Source organism: Aptenodytes forsteri, unplaced genomic scaffold, assembly GCF_000699145.1.
Source record: "Aptenodytes forsteri isolate BGI_AS27 unplaced genomic scaffold, ASM69914v1 Scaffold66, whole genome shotgun sequence".
NCBI lineage: Eukaryota > Metazoa > Chordata > Aves > Sphenisciformes > Spheniscidae > Aptenodytes > Aptenodytes forsteri.
The window spans coordinates 5,041,804-5,068,331 of record NW_008795131.1 but is presented as its reverse complement, the minus strand read 5'-3'; the positions used below and the strand labels follow the sequence as shown (position 1 = coordinate 5,068,331).

The 26,528-nt window shown below is 37.0% G+C and overlaps 4 protein-coding genes across 5 annotated transcripts in view; 1 reads left to right on the top strand and 3 right to left on the bottom strand.

Moving 5' to 3' along the window:
• The window catches only part of NF1 (neurofibromin 1), a 96,427-nt gene that overhangs the window by 36,939 nt on the left and 32,960 nt on the right, over positions 1-26,528 (top strand). For both annotated transcript variants that reach the window (XM_019471807.1, XM_019471805.1), the window contains 5 exons: positions 770-928; positions 1,784-1,881; positions 2,028-2,174; positions 2,591-2,737; positions 3,086-3,196. In XM_019471807.1, coding sequence (XP_019327352.1) covers positions 770-928; positions 1,784-1,881; positions 2,028-2,174; positions 2,591-2,737; positions 3,086-3,196 — 662 coding nt within the window. The remainder of the gene's footprint in view (positions 1-769; positions 929-1,783; positions 1,882-2,027; positions 2,175-2,590; positions 2,738-3,085; positions 3,197-26,528) is intronic.
• OMG (oligodendrocyte myelin glycoprotein) lies at positions 14,905-16,221 on the bottom strand. Its single transcript, XM_009278257.1, has one exon. The coding sequence runs from the start codon at positions 16,219-16,221 to the stop codon at positions 14,905-14,907; it is 1,317 nt and encodes a 438-aa protein (XP_009276532.1).
• Positions 18,824-21,514, bottom strand: EVI2B (ecotropic viral integration site 2B). The gene is made up of 2 exons (XM_009278258.2): positions 21,394-21,514; positions 18,824-20,145 (listed from the first exon to the last, which is right to left on the bottom strand). Exon 2 carries the CDS (start codon positions 20,125-20,127, stop codon positions 19,201-19,203), a length of 927 nt encoding a protein of 308 aa, XP_009276533.1. The 5' UTR covers positions 20,128-20,145; positions 21,394-21,514; the 3' UTR covers positions 18,824-19,200.
• Positions 23,825-25,210, bottom strand: EVI2A (ecotropic viral integration site 2A). The gene has a single exon (XM_009278259.2). It carries the CDS (start codon positions 25,208-25,210, stop codon positions 24,446-24,448), a length of 765 nt encoding a protein of 254 aa, XP_009276534.1. The 3' UTR covers positions 23,825-24,445.

The following is a 26,528-nucleotide window of genomic DNA, read 5'->3' as shown; positions in this document are numbered from 1 at the left end:
AAAGATTTCTTTTTTTCTTACAACATTTTCAGAAAGATATTTTTTTTTCTAGATAGCAAAGAACAATATTTTAAATCTGTAGTTCTTCTAGCAAATTCCTGCTAAGTGATTTTTGGACAGTGTATGTATAGGCAGGGAAGTAGACCAGCCACTCAGCTCTGGCTCATTCTGTCTTTCCTCCTTTGGCAAATCTGTTGAGATGGGATGGTTCTGAAGAGTATTTCTACAGATAACTCCTTCCCACAAATTTAAAATTACTCCTGAAACTTTACAGCATAAGTCTTACTGCTGGAGAGGCTGTTGTGATCAATAGTGAAATTATAAATACACAAATAAAAGACCCACTCATTTAAAAAGAATTACCTGTATTTGATGGGAAGACTGTGCACACCTGAGTACGAACATACGGCATTTGTCTGCTTCACTATCAGTGGCAGGGTCCTGGAAAGAAGTGGTCTATAACTGTGAAATATACCACCTTATCTTCATCCAATAGCTATTGTAGCAATTTCACCCTAGCAAGAAGGTTTGTGCGAAAGCTGAAGTAAAGCTAGCTAGTGTCTGATGGCCCCCTCGCCCCTTACTCATTTCCCTCTCGTTCCTGGTTGTCCTATGATGCAAGACTTGTCAAGGCAGGAGAGTCCTACTCAAATGTATTGAGCTTGATTGGCATGGAAAGAGTGCTTAAAGTTGGATTACCATACAAGGCTTTTCTCAGCTTGCTTTCCCTTTAATGCAAAAACATTCTTTATAATTCTCAACTTCATAGGTTGTTAGTCAGCGATTTCCTCAGAACAGCATTGGAGCAGTTGGAAGTGCGATGTTCCTTCGGTTCATCAATCCTGCGATCGTCTCCCCTTACGAGGCAGGGATTTTAGATAAAAAGCCTCCACCAAGAATTGAAAGGGGATTGAAACTCATGTCAAAGGTGAATCAATAAATATTTTGATTTGGCCATGTTATATGTTCTACCTGATTTAGTTCTGTTCTTTGACTAGTATGAGAAAATTTAGGTAAACTTGTAGTTTTTTGTAGCAACCGTCATGTTTATTTAAAGTGCAGTTTCCATACTATGTTTATGCACCATGATGTTAATGTTATAGCTCACAGCAATGTAAGTATGGGGAACAGTCTGTATGGAAAAAAAAAAAACACCACTTTGCCAAAATTCTGTATAAGATAACAATGCCTTCTGGCTCTTCACTTGAACTTCTAACCTTAGTTGAAAACAAACAAAGAAACCAGTGTAACTTTGAGCCCAGTGAGAATAATGGCAGCCAGATATTGATTAACTTCATACTAGCACTAAAGAAGTGGTTTTTCCTATCTTTAATCTCACCTGTTATTACTTCCTGTAAAAATTAAAAAAAGGTTTAATGATGGTGTACAAATTCTGTGGCCTGTGCATATTATCAATTTTAAATGTTGAGAAATTACAGTTTTCTTTAAATAGGCATAAGCTATTGCTTTTACATGTCTGTATAATTTCCAGAAGAAATAGTTAACATTTAATAAATGGTGGTTTTGAAAGATGATTTATTTTCCTGGTCTAAACTTGAATAGTTCGTAAATAAGGCAAGTCATTTTCTAGTATTTAAAAGTATGTGAAAGAAAATATTTTGAAACTGAACATATTTTGAATTAGTTGGCTTGTTGGCCTTTTTTTGTCTTGAGGATTCGCAACAAGTTAAAATGAATATTTCTGACAGTGAAGTTACACTGACTACCATAACAGTTAATACATTAAACCTTCATGTGTCTTTACCATCTTTTTATTATTTAGATACTTCAGAGTATTGCCAACCATGTCCTGTTTACAAAAGAAGAACATATGCGGCCTTTCAATGATTTTGTAAAAAGCAATTTTGATGCAGCACGAAGGTAGGCCCTTTGGAAACTTGCACAAAGAGTCTGTGTCGTGTGTAAAGAGTAAGCGGAGAACGTTCTTACAGCCTTTTAATTTACATTGAGTCTACTTGGCAGATTTCCCTTACGTGCTTATGGTTATTACTGGTTTTGAACTCTAGGTTTTTCCTTGATATTGCATCTGATTGCCCAGCTAGCGACACTGTCAATCACAGCCTGTCTTTCATCAGTGATGGCAATGTACTTGCTTTGCACCGGTTGCTGTGGAACAATCAGGAAAAAATTGGCCAGTACCTTTCCAGCAACAGGTAAGACTTCAGAAATATTATGAAGAAGGGAGTTGCTGATGGGAAATGAATATTTGGAAATACTTTCAGATGCTTTTGTTATTACTACTGAGAAGAATATTGTGTCTGAAAAATCTTACATTTGGAAACTTTTGTCTTACTGACCAGCCATTATTGGGAACATGCCTAACATCTTTGCTGCCCACTTCACTGCCAACCTTTTGTGCAAGTGTATAGTTGTCTTATCTTTTGTAAAAATTGTTCCATGTGTAACAAACACTTCCCTTATTTCTTCATTGAACACTTTTCTTTTTTTTTTTTTAATTTTAAAAAAGAAAATCTAGCCTGTTCAAGGTAAGGAAGGGTAGTGGGGGAAAAACAAAAAGGAATTGCTGAGCAAAGAAGGACTTTTCTTTTAAGTAATATGCTGTTTCTAGGGACCACAAGGCTGTTGGAAGACGACCTTTTGACAAGATGGCTACTCTTCTTGCCTATCTGGGTCCTCCTGAGCACAAACCTGTGGCAGATACGCATTGGTCCAGTTTAAATCTCACTAGTTCCAAATTTGAAGAATTTATGACAAGGTAATGAGATTATCATGGAGGGGGGACACGCATTGTGGGTTTCTAGACTTTAGCATGTAAGGCAACATAAGTAGTTACTAAGACTCCAGCTTTCGTTTTGAAGGGCAGTTTAAAAAGCTGGGTCTATATATACCTTTTAGGTTTCTGAGTAGATTTTAACTTCAAAAATTAAATTGAGAGCCGGAGATGGCAGTAACACTTGTGATTTAACAAAGGTTCAAGACTGTGAACTTAATACTTTTGTTTAAAAATGCAAATAAAGAGGGTTTGGGGGTTGTTTTAAATTTTTTTTTTTTTTTTTTTGGAAAGGCAGTTGTGAAAAGTTGATGTCAATGTACTGCTTTTTAGGCATCAGGTACATGAAAAAGAGGAGTTCAAAGCACTGAAAACATTAAATATTTTCTACCAAGCTGGGACATCAAAAGCTGGCAATCCTGTTTTCTACTACATTGCTCGGCGGTAAGGAATCTTTCACCTTCCCTGTCTGAAATAAACATGTAATTTCAAAATTCTCAAGTGTATATAAGAAAGGGACACCAACTTTGTAACAAACAAGAATCTGAAAATAGCTTATTTGTTGAATTTTGGTGACAGTATTTTTTAATTGAGTTGTTCCCTAAATCAGAACAGTTGTAGTTTTTCCACCCAGGAGTATGTGAGTATCTGTGGAAAAATACCTAAAATTTTAAAGACATTTTATTAATTTTTCACTGTCTCAAGTAAACGACCTCTACACCACATTACTGTTAACCCTTTATCAGTGATTTTAGCATCTTCATTTTCTGAAGTATAAAATGAGTAACAAGTTAAAGCATGGGATAAAATTTCTCGAAATGGTCCCTGTATCCCATTTTAAAGAGTAATACAAGTATTTAGAAGTTTCATACATAGTCAAGACCATGATGTTGTTTCACTTTCACCATTATGTTCTAAGTGACAATAATACCATGTTTTTGGAAATGATTGAGATCTGTGGAAATATCACTAAAGTAATAAGAAAAGCAGATGTTGACGTGTGAACTTTGCAAAAGACTGTGGTTTTCCAATAAGGCAAAATTTTGAACGTTTTAAGGTTTCCCTACTCTGGCAGATAATGATTCATAATGAGTAACATGTGCTGCAGTATTGAAGAATTTGGGAAGAACATCCCAAGATAAATATTAGCCAGTTTATGGTCAAATAAGTCACAATTCTCTCTTTAAATTAAAAAAAACCAAAACAAAACAAAACAAAAAAACTAGTTTTATTTAAATTAATGTTTGCAGTCGTAAAGCTGCAACTAGAGTAAGAATGTAACTGAAACTTGATATTTCAGTCTAGTTATTAAGTAACTGCACTATAAAATCCGTGGAGGACAGCATGTTCAAGAGTTTCCATAGTAATTACACTCATTACTAAAAGTCATTCCTTAGCCTTTTTAAGAAAAGGAAAATCATTGTGCTCACAGCCAAGTGCAACCAAAGACAGAACTGTAAAGATAAGATTAGAGTTGTTGTACCTTTTCTCTGTGCTGTGTTGTTGGTGCCTTTGCTTTTGGTAATGGTTTTGCTGGTGAGGTGTTGGCTGGCAGCAGTGGGACTTCTCATTTTGGCACCGGCAGGGTGCGTGGTGGTGCTGCCAAGGTCTGTGAAGTTCTCACCAGCACTGGTCGTGGTAGTGAGAGTCCTGATGTCAGTCTGGCACTTATGGATGCTGGCAGATCCTGTATGGATGTTCGTGGTCGGATTATTGCCGACGCATTTTGTGCCAGTGGGGCTCTTGGTGTTGCTTCTGCTGCTAGTACCAATATGGTTTTTGCTGGTGGTAGCTGAGTTCATGCTGGTGGAGCTGCCTGTGGGACCAGTGCTGGTAGAGTTCATGTGGTTGCTTTGGCTCTTCCTGGTGCTTCTGTTGCTGGTGGGGTGCTTGTTTGTGATGCCAGTGGGGTGGCTGCTGCACCAGTGGGGTGCTTGCTCGTGGTACCCTTGCTGCTGATATGCTTATCTGTGGCATGGTTAGGAATGGTTGTGGTCCCTGGGGAGCTCTTGCTTGAGCTGCTTGTGGGGGAAGGCTGGGAAGAGAGCTTTTGATGGTGGTGCCAGTGTTGCTGTCCATGGTGTGCTCCTTGCTGGTAGTGGCACTGCTACTCATGGTGCCAATGGTGGTAGTTTCATTGATGGTGCGGCTTCTGGCAAAAAGTATTGTGATCTGAGGAGATGTCATCAGCGGGGAACCTTCTCCAGACCCTTTGAGTTCATGTAAGAGCATGAAAACAAGCAGAGGAAACCACTTCTTTAGCAGTATCTTCTGTTTGCATTCAACAATTTAAATCAATAATCAATACACGTTTGCAAACAAGGCGTTCTTCAAATTTACATATTTCAAATGAAAATCATACTCAACAGGCATGTAAGATTTTTTCAATTAATTAAAATTTTAGATCCTCAGTTTTATTAATTTTCATAGTTTTTCATTGTTTTGAGTAGTGCTTTTTACTCTGTAGATTGAGTTACAAACTTACTTTCCTAGAAAATCTGTGCTCTGTTACACTGTATGACTTTTGTCATTTCCCCTCAGAAATTTTCAAACTTTCCAAATAAGGAACAGTTTTAATGATTGGAAAATTGTATTGTTTTACCACTGAATAATAAACATACCTTATTCCAAATTCAGATTGGAGGCTAAAATAATGAGCAAGCTTTGAAGAACCTTTCTAAATATAACCTCTAACTTGGTAGTTGAATTCTGCTACTTAAATATGGTTTCCTAGCCAGGATGCAATTAGAGATCCAACAAATGAATATATCTGTTCACATTTCTTTTATTATGTTTTTGATTTTCAGAGCAACAAACAAACAAAACTTCTGTTCAGTATCAATGTGGAAGGTAAACTAAATTTCAAAACTGTTTCCTTCTGGAATTTTGTATAGGCATGCCAAAGGGTTTTTTTATGCTTTAAAAAAAAAAAAACCCACAACACAAAACACTTGCTTTCAAGCTGGTAATGTAGGGAGGAAATGCTTACATTCTCTTAAATTTGTTGCTGTGAAAGTTCTCAAACACTTGCTTCGCTGCTAGCTCTTAGGAAGACTTTATGTGTAAGGCAGTCCAAACATGGGGCAGTCCAAACATGGAAGAAAAAAGAAGTTGTAATATGGCTGGTACCATTTGGTGATAACATTCATGTGAATGAGGGTAAAGTGCCCATGCCTTTTGTCAGTTCTACACTTAATGAATCTGTAAGCTCATGCTAATCAAAGGAATACTAAATAACGCAAAATCTTACTACGTAGAAATAGGTAAGAAAACAAAATTTATCTGAACTTTTTTCCAATGATTTATAGCTCTGAAATAGAATCTATATGAGAGAACATTTATCTAAGTCAGCCTTTAGCTTTCCCTTCCTTTTGCTTGGGAAATTGCCTGCCTTTAACTTGACACCTTTTCTGCTTTTTCAACACCCTTGACTCTTTGGATGGAGTGGAAGAAAACAAGATGAGTAGAACCACTTATCTTCTGTCCTAATTTTCTGTCTTCAAAAGCTGTATCACACTCCTCTGCCTTCTTTAAGGTCTTTGAGTCACCTTTGAGCCTATTGTGTTGGCTGAAGTGGGCCTTTATAAAATCTTATATGAAACTTCAGTTTGCAGTATAAATGCAGTATATATGCAGGGCATATAAGTTTCTAACAGTAATTAACTAGTATTAAATTAGGTTATCATGTGTATCTTTCACATTTTACAACAAAATGGTTGAGAAGAGGGACAGCTTCTGGAAATTTTCCTTTTGGAATATTAGTGATCGTTGTTGAAACAAAACCAAAATGCTTTTGTTTTCAGTGAAACATTTATCTGTATATCTAGCATCTAATGCTGTTTTCTGCTTTTCAGAAAACATTGAACAGCTTGTGACTTGAGTGACTTTACTGGCATATCTGAATGTTCCATGTAATTCTGTACTAGGAACAGTTTCATTGAATCTTAACTTTGAGCATTACACTTATGCTAGGCAGTAGAAAAAGCGTTAGTCATGCCTTAGAGATTCAAAGGGGATACAGAGTTGACAGTAAAGTGAGTGTATACAGTGCCAAAACTGAAATTAGTTTGCCTGTCTTTTGTTTGTTAAAAGTTCATTTTTTCCTAGAGATTCCTGACACTAAATCTGTACACAAAGTTTCAAAAGTTTAACTAAGGACAAATTTTTAAATGCTGTATTGTGTAGGGGACTAACTCATTGTGAACACTTAAAATTACATATCCTTGGATTATGATTTTTGCTAAAGTTGATTTCTGCGTAGGCTTAAAAAAGGATATGTACTTATGGACAGCATGTATCAGCTTAAATAAATGTTTTTTAAAAGGCATGCTGATTGGTTTAGACAACATAACTTTATGCAGTTGAATGTTAGTAGATTTTTGAAGAATATATAATGTATTATGTTCAGACCCCTTTTAAACTATAGTTGTACTGCTGGCAGGAGAAAAGACTGATTGTGAAAATTCGGGAATAAAAATGGATGTTTGGAAACTCAATTTTTCTTCCAGTTGTTGTGTTTATTCACTGTTGTAATGGAGTAAGCTTGAAAAGTTGTCAGACTATTGCAAATTAGAAGGATCAGCTGGAGTAATTTTGTCTGCTCACTCCCACCTGCATTTCCCTTCCTCCCCTCAATTCCATCAAAGTAATTTCAGAAACTGTTTTTCTGAGACTCATACAAGTGTATATCACAAGACAAAATATCTTATCTTTAGGATAAAAAAAAAAGTAGAATATATACTTCCAGGAGTACTTCAACTTTTTAAGACACCTCATCCTTTTTTAAGGCGAACACTGGGGTGGTAGTGTTTCCCCCCCATCTTTCATGAGTTATGTTGAATGTACAACAACAAAAGTCGTAATATATTAATATTAAAAGTGCTGCTGTATCCTTGCATGGTTAATTTTAGTATGAGTGAGCCTGTTTAAATGAGATGTCTTCTCCCTTTCTTCAGGCGAGATGTGTAGTGGACACAAGTAGATATTTGAAGGGAACTTAGAAGGCTTGATAGCTTAATTTGGGGTAGAAGGATGGTATTTCAGTGCCTGCTTCAATAAGTGTGGTATCTTTTGCATGCTCAAGAGAAGGACTTAGTTGCAGTTTAATGAGAAAAGGGATGTTTACTTCTGAAGAGAACTAGTCAACTGGTGTTTTTCACTCTGATCTGGATTGTTTTCCTTTGTAAGCCACTTAGACAACGGCATTAGGAAGCCTTATGGGAAAGGATTATTTGAAGCATCTGTGCTAAAGTGAACTCAGGTGCTCTAGGCAAAGGGCATTCAACATCGAAGGTGCCATTGCTCCTGTAAGGAGGATTTTGCTGCAGTTAGGCTGAGGGGCCCAATGTGATCATAGAGGCACACACGCACTTTTGCTCCTGCTTGGAGTGGAGCTAACAGTTCATGATCCTGCAGGGCTAACTGACAGAAAGGGGTATCCCTGAGGGAAGCCTGTGTGCTTCCTCCCCCCCCCTTTTTTTTAAGCAAGATCCCAGATGTTTGAGCCCCTTCCATACACAAAGTTAGAAGAGAAGGTAGTCTTTTGAATTCTCCTTAAAAAGTCTCTGTGTTTGCTTGCCACATTTTTCTCCTCCAGTTTTTTCATTAGGCACTCTCTTATTTCATGTCAAGTAAAATAAAATGCCGACATCGTTATCCTGTCCCGTTCAGACAAGAAATTAGGCATACAAATGCCAAGAATAGTGATAACCCATCTTCAGAAAGTTTACTGTGTCTGGCAGTGATCCAAGGCATCCTTATGTATTCTGTGAAGACTTGATATGCAGTGTGTTTTCTTCATTTGCAGAGCAAGAAATGGTTATTTCATCTGTAAAGAAAGAATTTCTGGAAATGAATTGATACAAAAGTGTGCAACACATGCTTGCTAGGTCTAGATCACTTACCTACCTTTTCTTTAAAAGCAGAAAAATAAAATTATCCACAGCTGGCTAACTTAATAGCGGTGTTGTATCTGTAAGGAAGTTAACAGGCATAGCAGTTATGACTTACTAATGAGTTCATGTGGAAGTGATCTCAGCAAAAATATGTTGTTGTTTAAATGCTACAAACTACCTCAGTATTTTGAGCTGAGGCCTGCAAACTGTTTATATATAAATCTGTCATAAATGAAAATGACCTAGTGGTTATTTTGTGCTTATTTCAGTATTTGAAACCTTGACATTTTACTGTTAGCTGGTCCAAGGTGCAGTGATATTTTAAGTGTGCTGTTAGAATGTTGGTGAGTAGAAGGAAAGTAAGTATTGGTGCATGTTTTTACAGGCATTTGGAGAGGTATTATCGATACATAATAATCCTGTCCCTTCAGCACTGTGTGGTGTGCATGTCAAATTCTGTGCAGCACAGTACCTGAAAAGGAGGCGGAAGAGAGCTTAAGCCTGAAGTAGTTGCTCAAAATTCTTTCTTGTTTACTGAGGATGAGATAGGTTAAAGTTAACATATAGTATCTGTGTGAAATACCTACCAATATTTCTTGGGACTACATATAGTTAGGAAATATATAATTCTCACACAATCAAACACTGATACTGGCAGAGAGGCTGGGGAATTGGTTAACCGCTCCTTGGAACTTGATTATACACATGCAAGAATCCAGGAATGAAGCTGGTGACATGTTTACAAAAATATATAATGACATTGACATGAGCTATGGTATCATTCACTTTTAAGTATATGTACTACTTACCACTTGTCATGAGTGAAGCATACTGTAAGCTAAAAGAATAGTGATAATACCTATTCATTATGGGGCTGAATTCTGCAGAATATCTAATCAAGTGCAGGTGAATCTGCTTTTGATAATTATGCATAAGGGCTATTGATGAGAACTATGAGATTTTGTGACAGATATCTTTATGGCCTTTACTTGCAAATCAGTCAACTTTTTCTGCTTGCTTCCTTAGCTGAGAAAGTATATGATCATTAGCATCATTAAATACCGGTTGTGATTTGGGTATGCCATATTCCTTGGAAAAAGATGCCAGCTCAGTGGGTGACTGTTTCTATACAGATGTTTGAGAGTAAACCTTTCCAAGTCTGGACAAGCCAGTAATGGGCCCTAATAAAGCTAGTATATGAATAATAAAGGAGGATGCTGCTTGTTTATTGTGTCAGTAGCTACTGAGTGTAACTATAGTAATCACAGTGTTGTTCTGTTACGGATGTATATTGAAATTTGGCTGTGAAACATGTCCACAAGAGAATTTGCCTGTTGAGACAATAGATATAAAAACCGAAAACGGAGAACATTAAATAGAAAGCACTACAAAGTACTTTTTAATTATCAGCTTACTAGTAGCTGATCACACACTGAGATAACACAACTTTAGAAAAAAAATTATAGACAAATATTTCATCTTCTGACTTGCCCAAAATAAGTTATGTCATCTTCATTTTTCTGAACCTTCTTGTATTAACTAGTAGCTGTTCAGACAGTATAAAACTCCTAGAATGGAATAGTTCTGTGTATCTCACTACTATGTATGTAATTCCGTTTACATCACTATGAAACTTTAAAATACCTATTCTGTGTGTAACTCTGCATTTTAAGTTGTTTTACTTGGCAAAGTAGTATGGGTAGCTGTGACCTTTTATTTAGTAACTGATGCTTAAGGATTGTTGAATTCAGCAGAAAGGAGTGGATGACTAAAATTAAAGCTTGAACATCAGACAGTAGTGGAAGTGAATCCTCTTTCATAACTGGCCATCTGAAAGATATTTGGAGGCAAGTGTTTGTGAAAGCTTGCCGTGGTGTTTTTCTAATGCTGCTTTATGATCTGTGAGCCCCACCCAGCTGGTGGGTTCAAAAGTTGGCAAACTGTCTGCTGTTGAATTGTGCTTTTGGGGTGAAAAGAGACTATAAATACAAATGAGCTCCAGAATGGCCGCTGATCTCTTGCAGATCTACTGTTCTTCAGTCTTACAAGAATGGAGATGATTTCCCTAGTTTTGTGATATTGAACTCTATGGAAATTCTGACGTTTTAATCATTGACCAAGTTACCTGGCAGTTTAACAATCTGAAAAGTTGTCTTCAATAAAATAGCTTTATAAACTCTGTCCCACGGATTTTTGAATGAAGACAAACCTCGGTTCCTCAAAGGAAGATGAAAAATCACTGCTAAACCATAGTGATCATGGTACAAGTCAGATATGCGTTCCTGCGTTGCATAAAGGGGTGGTAAGGAGCAGATTTCTGTACATTTTATCCAGGTACAGGATACTTAATGAAAATATTGTTACACTTTGACATAAGCCTTGCTACTAGGTGGAATATTGCTTGCCTTTACCTCCCTTTTTATTGCTTGCTTTCTCTTCATCAGCTATGTAATTCTTCAGTTTTTCTGTGTGAGGCTGCCTTTTCAAACCTAGCAGGTAGGGCTCTGCTCTGGAATGATGCTCTGACATCTTTTCTACTAATGGGGATGTGGCTAAGTGGTGCTTATTTGGGGTGTTTGTCTTGTGGTTCTGAGCCAGATGTCATTTTTTAAGGTGTGAAATGTGGACTGACTGTTTAGATTGGAGCTGCCAGGATGTTTGAGGGCTTGCAGCAGACTGGGGGTTTTTTGAGGTGGTGTGGGGTTTTTTTTTTTGGTAGTTTGAGATCTTGTTGCTAGGGCATTGTTGAGTCATTTTACTGATATATCTGGATCAGTTTATATCCTTCTTGTGCTGTGAAATTTAATTCCTTCTGTCATTTTTCTTCACATTTTGTTTCCTGGACAACAACCTGACTTCTGAAGCCAGTGCTCTTCTGTTTTTAATCCCTACACTGTTACTAAATTGATCAATAAATCAATGAATATTGATCCTGAAGTACTGCCATTAAGTTTTAAGGCTGATCCCAAACTAATTAATAGGAACACAAACCTCTGAGTTACTGCTTCAGACCGCAGCTATCCCTACAGCAATTTTAACCTTTCAAAAGCAAGCATATTGCTATTACAAGGTGTGCTAGACCTTTTTTAGGTATTTTGAATGTTGTCCTGAAATGCTAAATAGTTATTTTGGAAAAAAGAATTTCTCTGGGAATAGATTATTTTGTATTTATCATGGACTGAATGACCAGCATGTTTAAAACAACACAAACCGATGCTGTCATGTTCACATCCATGCCTATCAGTTTTATTTCAATTTGACTGCACTGTTGCCAAGCAACAAGTGCACGACTCCCACATTTGCCTGCCTACTCGCTGCTCCGTTATCAACTCATTTGTATTCCAGAAGAATAAAAGGAAACCTAAATTTCAGTCTGCGTTATTGAAAGCAGTCTGACTAAGAAGCCCTCTTGGTTGTACCTACCATAGGCAAGGTTTGGGTAGAGAGCGTAGCCCTAGAACTTGGAAGTGCCATCTTACTTTCATACCTGTCTGCAATTTTTTTTGTATCCTAGCTTCCCAGTCTGTACATGTATTTGGAAAACACCACAACCCCATTTCCACTTCCAGGCTTTTATCATCATGCTTAAGACTTTGAAGTCTGGGTAGCAAGTCATTCAGTATGGGGACAAACAACTTCTGGAAAACAGTATATTTTTTTATAGAGTTGCTGTTCACTGAATAGTCTCATTATGGGTGAAACGTTCTCAGAGCATTTAAAGTTTATTCCATGTAGGTTTTTTGCATGCAATAGTATTTGGCATCATGTATTGAATTGTTCAGCAAAGACACGTGTAGTTTTCACGTAATTTCCTCAGCTCAAGGCGGTTTAGTCATAGCACCTCATTTTGTGATCTCTGTCCTACCTTGCAAGCTAAGCTGCTTTAAACTGTGTGGGATGAAACCATATGAATGAAATAATTCTAGGAAATACCTAGTTCTGAACATAAGTAGGTTGATACTGTTTTGTAGTCAGTCAGTACTTAGCAAATACATTGACTGTCCAAAGAGAGCAGCAGGCAGTAACGTTTTTTTTTTTAATACTGATCCTAGTTAGTGGAATTTATCAGTTCATGTCAGATTATTTAACCTGGGGGAAATATATGGAACTTGTGCAAGTGGGCAACTCTTTCAGACTGCTGGTAGCCACTTTATATAATGAGGCACTTCTGCTGGCCATTGAAGGTACCATGCACATATTGCTTATGGTCTAGGTTGTCTAAACTTTGACTTGGATAACTAGTTCTTGTCTACCTAAAATGTATATGAAATGTCAGTCTTTGGTTTTGGTTTGTTTTTTTTTTTTTAAGTTTTCTCTCCTATTAAAGTATTCTGTCCTTTCTGTCCTATAAGTCTTTTTTTGAGAGGGAGAAAGAGCTACCATTTTCTAGTAGCTATATGATATTTCATAGAGAGATGCTTTAGGTGTTTGCAAGTTCTAAAGGGTACGAAGGGGAAGGGTAGACCCTATGTTACAATGATCTCATCAGCTTATTAATAAACAAAGTTAGGGATACATCAGTATCAAAATAATATAATTTGATTTAACCATAATTTCCCCCGTAAGACATGAAGATTGAGCCAAACGTCTTCTTGAAATGGGTTTGTATAAAAAAAAATTATCTATTCAGTGATATTACTATGCTTATTTGAAAAGAAGCACTGTCACTAATTCAGTTCAATACAAACATAACTTTATTTTTACTTAAATGCCAATGAAGTAACTGTACAAATTCATTGTGTAACATTTACTGTTAGAAATTAAAACACACTTCTGGTTATAGAAATACTGTTCACAATTGGAAAGTTGTGATTTCTCTGATACCAGTGGTTGTAAATGGTCTACAGCCCTCATTGACACCTAGGAGAAATAGGTAGAGGACTCCAGTCTCAGTAGTGAGGTTTTCTGGGTTTTGCAGCACCTTCATGCTACAATAACTGGAAATTAAATGGCCTGAAATGAATGAAAAAATTGTATAAAGATTTGTAATATTAAGTGAATAATACTTTTTAAATGAACTTGTTCTTCAATTTTCATTTCATGCTGTTTGCAAAACTTCATCTGTAGTATATCAAGTACCTTTGCCACATAATTTAAATTATTTTCCTAGAGTGGACAGAACCATGCGTGCAACTATTTCTGCTCACTGATGGTGCAGATGTCAAGGAGAATAACATTCATGCTCATCCTTATAAAGCAAAGATTTGGGCATGTTCAGTGCCATGGACTGAATTAATTTTTTTTTCAGTCACAAGATTCAAGGATTGTTTCAATGACAGCTTGACAACTAATTGCTTAATTGATTTGTTACATAACTTGCATTAGAAATTGGCTGATACTCCATTTTACTGATCAGAAAGTAGTAGTTTGATACAGGCTGATTTGTGATATTCTTTTAAGCATAATACATTAACATTTCAGATTTTTGGATGTCACTTGAAATAAAGTTAAGGAGTTCCATTTCATTAATTTGTGTTGATAACTCCTTGTTGTTGGAGAGTGTCATGGCATTGAACATCTTGTGTTTTCTTCTACTTTTATCTTTTTTTTTTAAAATATGGAGAGTGAGAAATAACTTGCCTACCACTTTTCCCATGCTGAAGTTGGACCATGTTGCCTTCTCAGTTTACACCCTCCTAGACATCATGGCATTGTCATATTTAATTCCTAAATTCAAAACTGTTGTTCTTCATATTTAAAATATCCTAATACATATGAAGCAAACATAGATATACATGCTAGCGATTTTTCTCAGGAATAACTTCTGATTAGTGAAACAGCTAGGTTTAGTTCCTTTATTTTTTTCCCTTCCTTTTGCATGTTGTCATAACTTACAAAGAATCTGTGCTGCTATATTACAAGAATTGCTCACTGGCAAGTCAAGCAAGACAATGCAGATATGATACAGGCCTTCTATTTTTTTTCCAGTTGTTTAATGACAAAATCATACATAAAATCAGTACTTAAAATTCTGATGTTTTATTCTGTGCAAGTAAAATTAAAAATTTAAATACAAAATAAGCACATTTTTAAAAACAAAATCATAGGTTAGTTTTACTCAATTAAGACATATTAAAATAAGTAGCAGCTTAGTATCAAGACATTAGTGTGCACTTCTTAATTAAGAACTGTTATTTTCTTTAGATCAGAGTCAGAACTTCAAATTTCTTGTATTTTGATTCATTATTTGACCTGGATGCTTAACTCCAGCTATATATCACAGGAATAAACTCAATAATTTTCACAAGATACAAGCCCTTAGCCAATAAACATTGCCACTGCATTAAGCATTACAACATAAACCAAATACATCTCACAGATACTTGCTTTGGAGGGCATGTGAGTATTCAAAATATTTGTAGTGGATTCCTCTTTCCTTAAGGTAGCAGTTGTGCTTTGAGGCATTTTGGAGTAGTTTGTTGGCATTCCACTGGTGATGCTTAAAGTCATAGGAGTAGTGGATGATCCTGTTGAAGGAGTCAGGCTTGAGTTCACCTCGGTTGAATCTTTGATGTAGATTGTGTGTGTGGCTGCTGCTTCTTGAGAACTAACCTTCCTACTTGTCAGATCTTCTGGATAGAGGAGTAGTGGTCGGTCTGTGCTCGTAAACAGTACAGTTTGGCTTACGGTTGCCAAGGTAGAAGCTTCCTTAGCTTTAAATTGTTTATGCATTTTTGTCATTTTGGTTGGTTCAGCTACTGGAGAAGTAGCTTTGTCTGCTGCCTTCATTCCTTTAATCATGAGGCTAGAGTCTGTAGCTGTGGGAGCCGCTGAAGTTGCTGTGGCATTCATCCAAAGCACAGATTGATTAGCACAGGGAGCCCCTATAACACTGGCAGCTGTTCCCTGCACCCATTTAAGCAAATACGGGATATTTTGTTTATCGCTGCAGGACCATGGGTTGTTATATAGTGTTACTACTTGCAGCTGAAAGAGCTGGTCAAAAGCTTTGTCAGGAATGTATGTGAACTTGTTGTTGTGCAGGTAGAGGCTTGTAAGGTGTTGTAGTCTCACCAGTGTTCCTGGAAGTATCTGGGACAAGAAATTATTGGATAGATCCACCGTCTCTATGTTGTAGGGCATATTGGTTGGAACTGTCCAAAGTTTGTTGCTACTGAGATTGAGAAACTTGAGACTGCTCAGTGTGTTGTTGATCAGAACAGCTCTTTCCACCATATTCCTGGAAACATCGAGCACTTTAAGATTCCACTGGTAAGCTGTATCAAGTTTCTGAAGAACTTTAATGTTGTTGTTTATGGCATATAATTCCCATAAGGACTTGGGCAGATGAGCAGGAACATTCTTGAGCCAATTATTTGAAATATCAAGGGTCCTCAAATTGGTGAATCTTGTTAGCTGATGATCGAGATCTACGAACTGGTTAAAGGACAGATTTAAATATGTGATGTTGTCTTGAAGTCCATGTGGCAGTATAGTTAAGTTTCTGCCTGAACAGTCCACATTCCTGTCATTTCCTGAGCATGTACAGTTAGAAGGACAGATACCCAAACCAGTGGGTATGAAAAACAGAAGGACCAGCAGACAGGTAGATGTATTCAATATCTGGTATTCCATTGTTGCCTGGAAATAAATATACCAAAATGACACCCTTTAAATCCATGTAATAAATTTTATATCTTATAAGGGTTGTCCTGGCAATGACCACTTGCAGGAGAAATTAAGTAAAAATATCAATAAACCCCTTTGTGGCATGGTCCTTTTTAGAATTGTTCAAGAGAGACTTTACAAAGCATCCCTTCATAGACTGTCATGTTGTCTGGCAGAATGAGACTTGTTTTTTCATCTCCCTTTCCCCCTCAAGCTCAAATGAGGGCTTTCTTCCGAAAATGCAAGTCTCTTCCAAACGTTATACAATGTCTGCTTCTTGTTTTTAGTGATTTCAAGCCTATATTATGTTTGGAATAATGTGTTCTTTTATACAGGATGAAAAAATGGCTGTCAACTGGATCTGCTTTACAAATCTCTGCAGCAATGTAGCAGTCCCCCCCATACATGCATGCTATTTGCTTAAGTAGAATTGGTTAAAATACATCTTAAATTGTTAGGAATTTAGTTTGAAACCCAAATTCCATGTTCATGCTAACATGCACATTATTATTTTTCCTTATTATAGTGTTAATTACATTCTCAAAGCTGGTAACACATGTTTGAAAGCTGAATTAATGTTAGTAAGAAATCTCTGACACTGCAGCAAATTTCTGGTGCAAGCATCTGTCATCAACTAATAATTTCGTTCTTATTTATGTCTCTGATTTTGTAGTAGGTTTTTGTGATTAAAAACAAAAAACACAAACTTACCGTAATCTCTTCTGCAATATCAGCACATCATTTCTGTGAAAGATTTAAGCTTAGAGGTCGTCTTGTTCTAGAGAGTAGCTACAGTTGCTGTCTGTGGATTGTGCTTGCCTCTTCAGCTGCATCGTATTGCTGCTAGCTGGGGCTCTGCAACCACCTGATCTGCACTACATTGGAGGACTGCAGAGCTGTCGTTGGTGCTGACTCAAATTTATTGCAAAGCGAGCATATTCAATAAAATAGTTGTTTTGTATAATTTAAATCGGTTAACTTCTCCATATCTATATTTTATGCTATGTTAATGCATCAAAACATAACATGTAAGATTGCCTGCATAAACAGTACCAAGTGAAATTTCTGTAGGCTATTTTAGCTTAAGCTATGATCCCATTTAAATGTTCCTATTTAAAAAGTCATGTTAAGTTGTGTTCTTTTTTACCTTTGATTAACCTCTCCTCCTGTAATAAAGGTTAATGTTCATTTAGGCTTCCTGTCCTAAGCTTTTTTGAGCTACGCTGCCAGAATATCTTTCCATAATTTTAAAATGTTCAGTTTTCTACTCCTCAGATCAGGCTATCACTGTATCGTCAGGTATAATATAGCTCAGCTTGTAGGATTTTACAGTCTTCTATAGGAAGTCCTTATCTGAATTTCTCCAAACAATATGGTGAGAGTGGACATAATTTATAATGCTGTTAATTTTAACATTCTGTAGTGCAACAAGCCTTAAAAAAAATCTTTGCGTAATTGGAATGCTATTCTTAGGCATACACAATCATACAGCTTATATAAATGGTAAGAAAAAATTGTAAATATCTTTTCCTATGTCCATTGTATGCACAGCAGCCTGGAATTGCATTTGCATAACTTATGACTTCAATTTTCAGTGGTAATTTAAAGATTTTGAAGTTTATTGTTATAATATGTGCAAACATGTGCTCTGTGCAACATCCACAAATATATTGCCTCCCCAGGCAAACTCAAAACTACAAACTCTTTGCCATTTTGCAGAGATGTCATGGAAAGCTAGCTTCAGCCTCTAGCAGCTGCTTTCGATAAATCTAAACATTCAGTACTAGTAAACAAACAAACAAACAAACAAACCTCAACCAATTAATTTACCTCTGAGACCACCCTCCTACTTTCCACCAAAAAGTTAGCGTATCAAAATGCATGGTTTTAGGCAAGACGGTGAGCTTCGCTTGTACTCAGGGCCCAGAAAAGAACCTATAAAACACTTAGTCACCTTGAGTTAAAAGGGATCTGGCATCCACGCAACTTTAAATTAATTTTTAAAGTTTATATTAATAATATGAGTGCATTCTGAAAATACTACTTCAGAGGAAGAAATTAGTGAATGCGCACAACTATTTCTGCTAATCATTTGCGTGGGTGTTCTGCAAACTGTTTCTATTTTATGCATAAAACCCAAAAGCGTCTAGGTAAAAGAAAGCCTTTTGTACTTGTTCTTCAAGCGTTTGGAGCTGTTTCAGCTTTTCAGTGACCACTATATGAACTGTTTACTCGCACTGTTCTCTGCCTTACCAAACAATAGTGTGAAGTGACTGGAGGTTTTACACCGGTAAACTTTTTGGCAATATTTGATCTAAAGGAAATCCCATTGCTATTAGTAAAGAACAACTGATGGCTGTCAGGAGGATTTGTTTCAGATACCTGTAATCTATTGTTGCCAGGCTGTTACCCAGTCACATGCAGAAAATGGGCCTTTGTATGAAAGACGATATGTATGCATGTCGAGGCATTTAGACTTTGTTTTGAATTCGAAGCTTTGTGTCTAAGCAAATACTCAGTTGTGCTTTAAGTGACCAAAACGTCTTTGAATTAGAAAGCTTTATTAAAATTAACTTGAATTCATTGCATTCGCTTATACAGCCTAGTAGAACAAACAATTTTTAGAAGCTCTGTGTATCTCTAAAGCTGTACTTTTTCTTGAAAGCTCCATGTCTAAGTGTATGTTACATATATGTGTATTCTGGCACACAAAGCTATGCATACTCTGTTTTCTGTAGTCTCCAAAATCTGAAATCACTAGCTACAGATAACTAGTGGGCACAATCTGTATTGTATTTTGAAATGATTTGCTTCAGGCAGAAGCAGGTTGTTCCATTTTGTGAAAGCTGAAGTTAAGAAACGCTGGGGAAGTGCCCGTGCTGTGGTCTCACTGTTCTTGCCTGTGTCAACTTCTCCTTTTTTTCAGTTATTTGAAGAATACTTCATTTAAGAAAAATGTGAAGTATGCTGGAAATAAATTTTGGCAGCCTGCAAAGGGTGTTCTGGCTCTGGCAGTTGGGGAAGTGGTTCATGAATCTCTTGAATAAGTAACTTGGTTGGTGGGGGCAATTGTTCCTCTGTTTCTGAGTGAAATTCTGGGTACTTGCTGAGATCTGAACTGTGATCCTCAGTTGGTTCCCTGAGCCAGTCAGGTGGAGGTGGCAAATCTGGGGATTCGGGTAAAGCTGCTGGGTGAGGACAGGAGTCATGTGCACAGCTTGCTGCTTCTGAGGTGGGAGCTGGAGATGCATCCATGTTGGAAGCTGAAATGCTGGCTACAGAGCATTCTTCTACTGGTGGAGGCAATTGGCTGTTTTCATTACTGGTGGTGCAGTGGGATGGTTTCTCTGATGCAATGGGATCATTCTGTAAGTTTGTGTCTTGTTTCAGTTTCCAAGGCAACATCAATAAAACTGGTGAATGTTTGGTAGCCTGGTCAGAGTCCATGAAGACATCTGGTGTGTCTCCATCTGCATATGGAGAACGACCTGCCCAATTTGAATCAACTAGAACTGGCCTCTTGCAGCATTTCCACACAATAATAATAATAATAATAGCCATTATCATACTAACCAAAATGATGCCAATTATCAGTGCTGCTATCCAGCTTCCATCGCTAGGTTCTGCGTATGCTTTGGGGAACTGAGGTGGTGTCGTCACAGTCAGTGCTCTTCTAGATTTGTGTAAACTGGGTCCAGTTGCTTGCAATTGATACAGAGGAGCTTTGTCTTCTATTGGACTCCTGATACTGGTGTATGCATTTCTTTTATTCATGGAAACGTTTTGAGGTGTTACTGTAGAAAGCGATTTCCAGATTTCTCCATAGAAGAGAAACAGTATTACTTGGCTGCTGGCCATTTTCCTGCAGGACATTTTTAAATATGTCCTCTCCTATAGCAGGAATGAAATGGAACATATTAACTCAAAAACTGCATTTGTTGTATTGTTACACTTTACTGACACCAGACAATTTTATTAATACTATAGTAGAGAAAATAATATTAGACTCTATGTTTAAAATTTCATGTCTGTTTCCATTTGCATAATCAGCAGGTTTGTTGCTGACTTTACAAACAACAGGCAGATTTTCAACATTATTGATCATTCTAATTAAGTGACTTTGAAGAGAATGTCTTGGTTATTATTATCTTTTTTCACCTTATCAGAAAAAGGCATCAGCAGAGAAGTCTGAGTGTTTCAAAATAACATTTATCAATCATGTGAATGGTTGTGGACCTGGCACAAAATATGAAACATTCGCAGCAGTATCGACAAACAGGATTGTCACGAGTAAAGAAAATTGTCTTGTTTCAATGGATATAAGCCAAGACCTAAGTAAAAGACTCTTTACAGTTCTCTTAAACTTTTATTTCCTGTTCTTTGCCTCTCTTCAGCAGTTAAGGGTAGAGCATAATAATTTTTAAAAAGTTTCCAAATACTGATGCTGTAATGGAACAGCATTCTAATGCTAAACTGTTTTTGTAAATAAATTCCTGCATGTGGAACTTGTGTAATGAAGGAGATTGTGTTAATGTTAAATTGTTGGTTGTTGGCATGAAACAGATCCCACCCCCCCGCCCCCCCATACTGTTTAGAGTTCAGGTCTCTGTATGTCTCGAATGAAACAAATCATAAAATACATCCACTACATAGCGGTTTTATAGCTGAAGCTACTTCCATGCAATTTGAACTACTTTATTAGTTAGTATAATGCTAGTCATGTGATGCTGTTCCTGGGAAATTAATAGGCATAAGTCTTTGTGGGTTTACAAATATGCAAAATTAAATTTCAGATGCAACAGTGTTAACACCTATGAGTAGTAAATTAATGCTTCTTTAGAACATATGATCTAAACTCTGTAAGGTTTATAACAGGTAAAAATTATTTCATTTAATTTTCTTCTGCTCCCCTCTTTTCAAAATATAGTCAAATAATACTTAGATGTAGAGTTCATGATAGTTCATGGTAACAATGTCAAACAACGTGTTTGAAACCCTCATACTTTTAAGATACAGACATTCAATGAGCTTTGAATACACCCTGAAGTCAGAACATATGCAGTGCTGTACACAGTGCAGTTCCATTTCAAACCAAATAATACAAATACTAAGCCTTTCCATGTTGAAGTTGATTCTTACCTGCACATTGATCTTCTATCAAGCAAGCATCGTCTTACTTTTTGGTTTGAAGCCTTAGGAAGACAGACTGTGTGCTGAAACTCAAGCAGCTTAAAATGGCTCGTTTCATGTTGAAGTAGGTTTCTGCAGCTAAAGAGGAAGTTTACCAACACTTGCTGCAGGAAGTGTCAAGAGTAGGGAGCTTACTAAGAGCCTTATCTCAGAGTTTGCATGCTTTACAAGCAAACTTTTCAGCTCTTTTTTTTTTTTATAAAACTCAAGTATTTAAATGTTTGTGGCTTTTGTCTGGTATGTGCCCGTTATGTAGAAATTCATTAATACTTGTTTGCCTGTCTCTGTTGAAAATACTTATAGTTACTTCTGTGTGAGTCAAAAATTATCCAAGTTTGGACTGGATTTGAATCTTACTGATTTAATTTCGGGGAATGGGTTTGGTGTGCTGTCATGACTATTAGTGGAAAAGCAAGCTTAGGTTCATTACTGTGAGTCACAGAAAGCTGTCTCATCACAGGATGCTGGCTTGCTTACCCATCTTCATTTGTGTAGTTGCATTAAAAGGCACATAATTACAGATTTCACCCTGCTCCTGCCCCCTACTCTCCATGTTATTTTTGCGTCTGGACAACTTTGGTCCCTGCTGCCATCATTAATGGGGGGCTGTGCTCTCTGAGCAGCTGTTTTCCCACTGTCTGTCTTTGTCCATACCATTTAGTGAAACCCAAACTACTTTCTTTTGTCTCCTTGAGCATTTTTGCCTAGAAAGGCTGCCTGGCAAAAAGAAACCTGCACGAATACGTCCTCGCGGCATTTTGCAAGCATATTCTGCCAGTGCCAAGTAGCTACTGCCATATCCTTCTGCAGCTTCTTCATCTCCTCCTGCTTTTTCTGTTGTGCCTCTCTTCTGATTGCACTAGTTCTCTTTTTCAGACTCTCCCTACTCCTGCAGCAAACACAAATCCTGATCCCATACTCACATTATAACTCAGTTTCTTGTTTGATTCCTTCATCTCATCCCCATTCTCTTAAACCCTCTCCACCTATCTTTTGCCACAGTTCCCACCTCATTGATAGTTCTTTCTCCTTCCTCTTTTTTCTTCTGCTGATATGATCGTGATTCTTTCCTTTTTTGCCTGCTTTTTTCATGACGCTGCTGGTTTTACCCCTTTAATCCGCTGCCTACTAACAGCTTACTGTGTTCCTGTATGTAGGCTGGCTAACTCTTCCAGATTCATTCTCCTGTTTTAGTTCTGTCACCTTCCTAGCTGTGAGCAGTTTTACACCAGGTTAGATTCCCACGTTTGCTATCTCAGATTCTTTTTTTAGTACTTGCACAGCCTCTGCTGTTGCCTCATGTGCTCATGGTCATTTTGGGGAAGGAGGAGGTAACTGCAATGCAGCATCCCCCAACCCTGCCCTTTAGCTCTCTTTCTGTCACCAATGTGAGATGTTCTCAGTTCATCTCCTCTAAGTACTAGGTTGTCATCACCAATCTGTCACAGTTTGCCCTTATTCTTCTGGTCTTTCTCCTCATGTTTTAGAAATGCTTGACATAATCCCCTGTCCTCCCATTCTACTTGTGTGTTGTGTTGCGCCTCCTCCCTTTGAGCTCTAAGGTCTGAATATGTGGTTTATGGCAGTCATTGGAATATGCCACATAGTTGGGTTTGGGATTTTTTTTCCATCTCCAGTGAACTTACTTTCTAATGACTCCCAGTTCTGGGCCAAGCTTGCAAAATCTTTCTAACTTTTTATCTTTCTTACTACACAAACCACCTTTGACACAGGCAGTTGCACTTTTTTTTTTTGAGTTCTTGCTCTCTCTTGGCTTCCATGATGCTGTCCTCTTGCTTCTCTGTTGCTTCTTTACCTGCCCTTTCAGATAAGTTTATGGGTGATGTAATGGAAGGTGAATTGATGATTCAGTCTTACATCCTGATTCTTTCAAACTCATACAACCATCTCTTGTGTAAAAAATGTTTATTACAGATGCACAGGATGTTTAGAGCTTTGTCATTATGCAGTTTTAGCACTTGTAACCATGGTGCAACAGATCTTCTTTAACCCAAGAAGTAGCCTGTGAAAAGCTTCTCATGTTTCCTTAAAATAACAAAGCTCTGCTGTAGTGAGACCAGACACAGACGTCTCTCCAGAAATATGGGAAAATCGGGTCTCTATGAGGATAAAGAAACTGAAAGTTGTGGTGGTTTTGAAGAAATTTTTGGCATGTTCTTATTGGTTGTATTAGGACAAAGTGGAGTGTGTTTCTGTGATGCAAGAAATGACAGCTAGTCATCAGAGAAACCTTTACTGACCTTCAGCAAATGTTATAGGAATATAATATTCCAAAATGCCTTGTGTAATATTTTTTTTAAATATTTTGACTTAGAGAAATAGTATCACATAAGTCAAGTTATTTAAAAGCTGGTGTTGCTAGTTTATTTGAGATAACAAATTGAAACAGTTCTCATATTCTAACATATAATACAAACTTCATATATTCATACGCAAGATTGAAACACAATAAATATGATTCAAATCTCAAGCTGGTTCAAAAGCAATTAAGCTGGTTTAAGAAGTTCTTAATGGAAAAACCTCAAAGGGCATTTTGAGAGGGACTAGTTCCTGATTCAGTAATTGCATCAAAGTTGTGACTGAATTACGGTTTTCTTAAAAAAGCAACTTGGTTATACCTGTGTAGCACCTTATGGTATGGTATATAACAGTCCTTTCCTTTTTTTTTCCCCTAATGATCTTTGAGAAAGGGCAAACTTCTGTCCTTTTGTTTTATCCTGTTCAGCTCCTATCACCATGATTTCTGGTCAAAGGAGTAAAACGGGTCTTGACACTATTTATAGAAAGCTATTTAACACAATCCTATTCCCTTCTAGATCTACAAGTTGCTACAGCATTCCCACTATCATAAAAGGAAAAACCCTAAAATCTGAATATAGCTTTCCTGTGTTAAAATTCATGTTGCTACTTGAAAGCTAAGTTTCTGCCTTATATCAATGATGTAAAAAAGGCAAAAGATGAGTTTTTACCTGAGTATGAATTAAATCTCAACTACAAAATTTGTTAAAATGGGTTTGTGTGACTTTGATGGATCTTTGTTTTCCTGTTCATTATCTGTTTCCTTAGTGAGTTTCTCAGTAGTTTCATCTTCGATTTTCCTTTGGATCGCAGCATCTCTCCCTGATATTAAGTCTTGCATTATCAAGTCAGTTCCAGTTGTCTCCTTAGGCATCCTCTGCCATGTTCCTGCTGCAGTTGGCCATAAACTGTTAGTCGCCAGAATATCACCATTGCTCCTGGGCCTACGTTTTCCTTGCCTAGTTTTTTTGAGATACGACATTTTGTTTGCTATTACGACTGTCGACAGAAATAAGAAGGTGCAGATAAGCACAAGTACTGCTATTATAATGAAGCAAATCAGTATAAGAGACTTATTGTCTTCACATGTTTCTTTTGTCATTGTACTCTTGGGTTTGCTGGTATTCCTAGGTCCTCCAGTGGCAGAAACAGCACTTCTGGCAGGGGAAGATGTTGAATTTTGGGCCATTGTTGAAGATAAGGATTGCAGGGTACTTGTCTGCATTGCAAAAGTAGTCGTTTTGCTGTTGAAATTGATGCTTAGAGGAGAATTCGTATTGGCTTCTGTTATGTTCTGGCTTCCACTTAGGTTTTGGCTGATAGTATTCCAGGTTTCATTTATAACCCTAGGATAATCGGTATGGTTTGCGCTTGTTTGCAAACATAAAGAAAAGATTATCACGACAGGGAAGGCGAAGTGTGATTTGCTATGTCTCTTTGTCTTCATCTTCCTATTTAGTCACCTGCAAAAGTACAAATCATGGTATTAGTTTAGCAAATGCTAGTTCTTAGAGGTTTGAATTGGACTTCTCAGGGAATAGTAGGCAGCAGCCTTTTTGATGAAAAAAATAATGTAACGACCTCATTTTTACTGGATGTAGGAGGAAGAGTTCAAGTACTTGGAATTCTGAAAGAATAGGTTGTCTCGAACTTCTGACAGTTTGAGGTTTATAGAAAAAATATGAAGATTAAAAAAGAACATGGAGCAAAGAGAGAAAGGAAAGTGTTTCCTACTAACTACTCAGTGATGTAGAGGCAGACCTCTGTGGTAGTTCCTCCTCTTTGGTAGTTCCTCCTCTTCAAAGCCGGACATATTACAACTTTAGGTTCATCACTTCTGCTTTTACACAGTGAAAGGAGAAACCCATGTAAAGTTTACAGATTACTACTTCTTACTTTCTTGTATTCCCCTGAATGTGGGAAATGTAACCATGCTTGTAAAGACGGTCAAGTGAAAAACTTTAAAATGTTTCTGTAAGTGACAGCAGTAGCTTGTTTTAATTGTTTATGTTTCTTAGCACAGCTATCTGGAGTATTTCATAAATGCCTAGGAAAATTTTTGTTTGCTAATTTTTCTGCTGTATTGTACAAAAGGCTATTTATCACAAATGAACTTCTCACAAATTTTTCTCACACATGCTACAGATTGTGACATTTTCTTTAAAACGCCTGAGATTATTATGCAAATGATATTACCATTAGTATGTTCTGTTTCACATTTGTGTAGTATTCAAATTTGTACCTGTTGAATTTGTCTGGAGGGCAGAAAATTGATCTTTAGGTCAGTCTGATACTAAGATAATAACCTCAAAATAATAGTGACAAATCAGACAAGCAGTGAACCACTTCACTGCTGTTGCTTCGTCCAGTTTGTATATGTGAGACAAGTTCAGACTTTAATGCTTATTATCCAATCCAGTGTTTCTCTTTCACCTGTCTCTATTAACAGAACAAAATGTTTCCTTTGAATGTTACAGACAACATGTGGTTCAAACATAAATACTGTAGAGAATGACCAAAAGTAACAGTGCTATTTTTATAAATACATTTGTTCTTGAAGCTATTACTTTAAAGGTAGCAAAATGTATCTGTATGTTTGTAAAGTTAGGTAATTTTGAAATATTCCAGACAATGTTTACTTTTATCATAGTCAAAAGTTAGCATGCCTACCAAAGAACTTAATATATTCACTCCCAAAAATCAGAGGGGTGAACTTGCCTATCTTGCAAAATCCAAATGGCAGTCCTTCGTATTGCTGAAGTCCT